Source organism: Opisthorchis viverrini (assembly GCF_000715545.1).
Source record: "Opisthorchis viverrini unplaced genomic scaffold opera_v5_61, whole genome shotgun sequence".
Taxonomy (NCBI): Eukaryota; Metazoa; Platyhelminthes; class Trematoda; order Opisthorchiida; family Opisthorchiidae; genus Opisthorchis; species Opisthorchis viverrini.
The window spans coordinates 1,808,859-1,813,656 of NW_008751717.1; the positions used below are offsets into that span (position 1 = coordinate 1,808,859).

General features: G+C 48.7%; 1 protein-coding gene across 1 annotated transcript in view; it reads left to right on the forward strand.

Annotated features, from left to right (window-relative positions):
• Window positions 1-306: 306 nt before the first annotated feature.
• The window catches only part of T265_03991 (hypothetical protein), a gene marked incomplete at both ends in the record, with an annotated part of 30,873 nt that continues 26,381 nt past the window's right edge, over window positions 307-4,798 (forward strand). Inside the window, one exon of the mRNA XM_009168598.1 lies at window positions 307-379. Coding sequence (XP_009166862.1) covers window positions 307-379 — 73 coding nt within the window. The remainder of the gene's footprint in view (window positions 380-4,798) is intronic.

A 4,798-nucleotide genomic window follows, 5' to 3' on the forward strand; every position in this document is an offset into this window, starting at 1 on the left:
GCGACTGGCCGGTTGCGTGTGGAGGAGCTGGCCACGTTGCAGCCGCGGTAGAACATGGATGGTTCAAGAGTGGAGGAACCGTAGGCCACAGTGGACCAACTCGTCGGAGAGTTTGCAGCTATAAAGGTAGAGCCACGGAGGTGCGCTCGAAAGAACCGCTGCCACAAGCGTGGCAGTACTTGCCGTTGGAAGAATGAATGCCCGCGTGCCCGAAAAGAGTAAATGGGATGTAGCTTCATTAGTGGCGTGATACGCTCGGAGAGCGGCCGAGTAGACCCACTGCTGGAGCCAACTTGACGGAGGTAAATGAAAACTGGTGGCATTCGAACCACTTCTAAAGGGGGAAGTCATATAACGGTGGATACTACTGATGAGGCATGTGAGTAGTGTCTTCTCGCAAATCAGCTTAACCTCTTCTTAAACAAGTTGAGATCTTTTACGGAATTTGTGGGGTCGCTTTGTATCATTCGCTTGCAGTTGTGTAACAGTCAGGGAATATCCAGGAAAGCTCAGGAAAACGCGTTCAAGGAGAACATGTATATTCACTTTTGTGAACAAGTTGCATATGAGAGTTTTGCCCCCCGTCCAATAGTTTGTAGTTGTTCAGTTGGTGTTCGCGTTATAAACAACTCCGCAGAGGAGGCCTTCTTCCTTTCAGTAGCAATTAACATAATCATGCAACTAAGGGAACTCACAGCATGTGTTAGCACGCTTTTCTGTTCATATCTCCATCACTGTTCTGTTTACCGCTGTTCCTGATTGCCTAAAGCCAAAAAGACCAGGACGTGGGGACGCATGCGCTGCTACGGTGAGCTGGGTATAGGGGGTAGGTGGTTGAGACCAAGTGGGATGATTGGCTGAAGTGGGAATCGTAAACGTTCGGGAGTGTGTTGGTGGATGAGTGGGTTAGAATGGATCTGAGGAAACGATGAACCTGGATAGTCTATGGTTTAGATGGGAAAATGGTGGCGGTAGAAACACACCAGAAGTAATTGGGGTGCATTCCGAGGTGCGATAACGGTGTATGGTTGAATACGGGAGAGAGTCGAGTATAGACTGCCGTGCGCCGCAGGATTAGTGGGACAAGTTGGAGACCAGGGGGCAACAAACTGATCGACCGGGAGTAAAAGTGAGTTCGAACAAGACCGTCTAGATCCTGGTCCGCCTGGTCGTTGTGAGAGCCGGATCATTGGCCTTGCATCTTTTGGCTTGCTCCCTCGCGTTTTATTGGGCTATGTGGGTGAAAACGATTTGAGGTTTGGGGAGAGAAGTCGTTTTCCGTGTCAAGGGGTTGTTGAGTGTCAGTATTTTTGAGACATGATGTTTGCGGCCCAGTTTGGGACACCTTTTTGCTAGATATCTGGGCAAGTGCGTGGAGCTGAAAGTGAAGGAGTCGGGGGTTAGGGTCTGAGATTGGGAGGGCCACAGTTACGTGAAAATGATCCGTGGTATTACCGGTCCCCTGGCTAATATGGCCTGAAACTCCGCCATCGCAAATTATAAAAGGACCGAAAATAAAGAATGCCCACCGCAGGCTGTCTCGGAATGGCAGCGGGCTTAGAGGACGACCGTTCATCCTGTAGCTAAGACAAAATTTATGAGTGCCGACCTGGTAGTGACTGGCTCTTTTCAGTAATGTCGGGCTTCCCTGGCGTTTGTGTACGGATGATAGCGGCCTGTGTGAGTAGCTTAGTTTAATACAGAGGCCCCGCATAGCTGGGGTTTGGAGCCTCGGTTTTGGCCCAGCAAAGACGAACACAACATTTCGAGGAGATGGAGTGAATTTTGCGTGGTCTGCCTATTTGTTGGAGCGGCTGGCGATGCTAAGAAGGCAGCTGTGAGCATTGCAACTAAACGGGTAGGAGCCAAAGTGTCGTCAGCTAGGTCCTGCAAGCCAGTTCCGCATTCCCGAGGGGGGCCAAAAACATGGGCTTTGGTATTCCACGCTACTGTCTGTATGAGCCCGTGGAGGCTGTGCGACTGCAAAGACTTTTTGAGGACCACGATGGATATGAGACGGGAATGGAAAGTTGGAACTCCGCGACTAGGCGTTCAGGAGTTATGATATATAAGGATGGGTATCAATTATACAAAACCATGCAACGGAAACCCTGGGCCAATGGAGAAAATGACTCGTCATAAGTAGGGTTGCGGCATTTTGCTTGATACAAGCACGAAAAGATAACACTATGGCCCTTCCCTAATTACCTGACACAGCCTCATCAAGTGCAGTGGTTAGAATCCGCATTCAAATGATGGAGGCATTTTTGAGGATGAAGGAACGCAGGAGGGCAGAGCTTGACCTTCAAGCAAAAGCTTGGGGGAATGTGTGGACACAGTAAAGAGGTTCACAAGCTTACACCGCGCTCCATAATCATAGAGGAATTTTCCTCATTCCGGGCACCTGGCTCGTGGAATGACGTTTCTGCAAAGGTTTTTCACGCTCTATCTGGAGCCCAGTTCAGATGACTTTTAAATAACAATTTATGTCAATCGCCGGGATGGTGTGCTTGCTGCCCAACGCCGAGAATTTAAGGAGAGATCCTTAAACTTATTTCACGTGTACCATGTGTCAGTTGATGCTAAGAACAAACAGCATATCGCATTTGATGGTGGACAATCTGCAGCTGCTCAGTGTTCGCACAATCGCATTATTTTCTCCTGAAGTACCATGTTTCTAGGGTCATCACCGTAGCTACAGCTGTAGCGACCTTCATCTGACCGCAACTCAAGCAGCCGTCCAGTCCCTCAACGTTTTGCCACGTTCGAAGGCATATCGTCCGCCCCAATAAAATTCAACTATACATCACCTATTCAACGGAGGTGACCCGCTTCAGGCGGTAGTTGCATACTCCAGCCGAACTATCCAAGTGCCCAACCCCTGTTCGGTTAGCCATTAGTTCGCCGGTAACCGATGGCAAAAAAACCTCAAAACACTTTGGTTGTGTACAAGATAATAAGAGGTGACTGGAAATTGCTCGCTTGCCTCCTTAGGCAAACTCCGCCTGGATAGCTGGTGCTTCGCCCATTGTTTATGATTAGAGAACACGCTTACTAGCTTCTTTGGTTTCCTCCACTCTCCGTTTGTCATGCACACCACCTAATGCGATTGCGGTCCATCCATGCAAAACGGCGTCGGTGCTTCGATCACTGGATGACCGCACAAATACCACACAATTGTTGTTCGTGTATTCATTTTTGCCTTCTCGAACGCTGTAAAGAATGAGAAGGATACAGTCCCTAATTTTCAAGACGGATATAAAGCCACTTCTAAAGCGCGCCGAAAATCTAGAAGGGTGATTAAATAAAACAGACTGTGAAAAAATGGAGGCAGATTAGGCTGGTTAGTAGTTTTTGTGCATATGCCGCAAAATACGACATTCTTGCACAAAAAGTTTTATCCCACTTGCAGATATTCTGCAAGAAGATTTTGCGGCTAAGAGCATTGTGCGGCCAAGGTACCCCGTGACACGTCCGAGGAGAACTACCCAATTGTCCTGAAGGAAACGTCGCCTACACTGGCAAATCATTTATGCGTGGTGTTTCGTCAGTCGCTTGACGAAGGCCACCTTCCATCTTCTTGAAAGGAAGCGATTGTCACGCCAATCTACAAAACTGGTAACCGACTATCGCCTGACAGCTACACGTCTGTATGCCACGCTAGCGTGCCGTGCAAGATGATGAATCACAGTTCACCTTACTTCCAACAACTAGGTATATCCAGCTCGACACGGATTTCTCCCAAACCGTTTCTGCGTGACAAACGTGCTCGTGATTATGGACAGCTTAATCCAAACAACGGATGGTATATTCGTTGACTACTCAAAAGCATTTGACGGGGTCTCACACCTCCCGCTGCTCCACAAACTCGAGTCTTACATGATTCAAGGGAAAGTCCTTCGCTGGATCAAGGCGTTCCTATCAGACAGATCATTCCGAGTGAGAATAGGCGTGACTCACTCTTCTCCTGCGCCTGTCTCCATTGGAATTCCTCAAGGCCCCGTCTTGGGACCACTGCTGTTTCTGATGTAGGCCAACAACCTTCCAGATGTTCATGCAAGTCCATGTCTACTTTTTGCGGACGACTTGAAATCCTGGAGTTCCAACGCCAGTGACCTCCAAATGTACGTAGACGCTGCCAAGCAGTGGTCGTTGGACTGACACCTTCCCCTGAATGACGAGAAGTTCGTCCGTATGTCATTTGGAGGAGACTCAGCGAATGTCGTTTTCACGAATGGCGAGAGGGGATCAGAAAACATCATGAGTACAGAGGCTAAAATGTACTTGTATTTCTGACTGCACCATGAGAGATCGGCCCAAGAGGCATTCGAAATTTTGCGGATGGTTCGGCGCACCTTCTCCCGTATCGTTCGCATGCACTTCCAGGTAGCGTATGGGACTTAAGTCAGACCGCTCCTTGAATACGCCAACCAAGTTGTCTACTCAGGGTGCACGAAAGACGCCACCCACATTGAGCGTGTCCGGTGAGCCGCTATGAAAATGGTCGCCGGCCTCAAATCCGTTGACTATGAAACGCGTCTTGCGGTGCTTGACCTCACTTCCTTAAAGTATCATCGCCTGCGAGGGGACATAATTCTTACGTATGCCCTCTTTGAACAAATTTTCGCGAACAAGTTTTTTTACCATTGAACCAGCTTACACACGGCGGATATATAGTGAGAAGATTCTCAAGCTCAGGGCACACAAATTCATTAGACAAAACTTTTTTCATTTCGGGTAGTAACTGCGTAGAATGACCTTCCTCCGACGGTTGTACACGCTCCTTCTCGAACCCGGT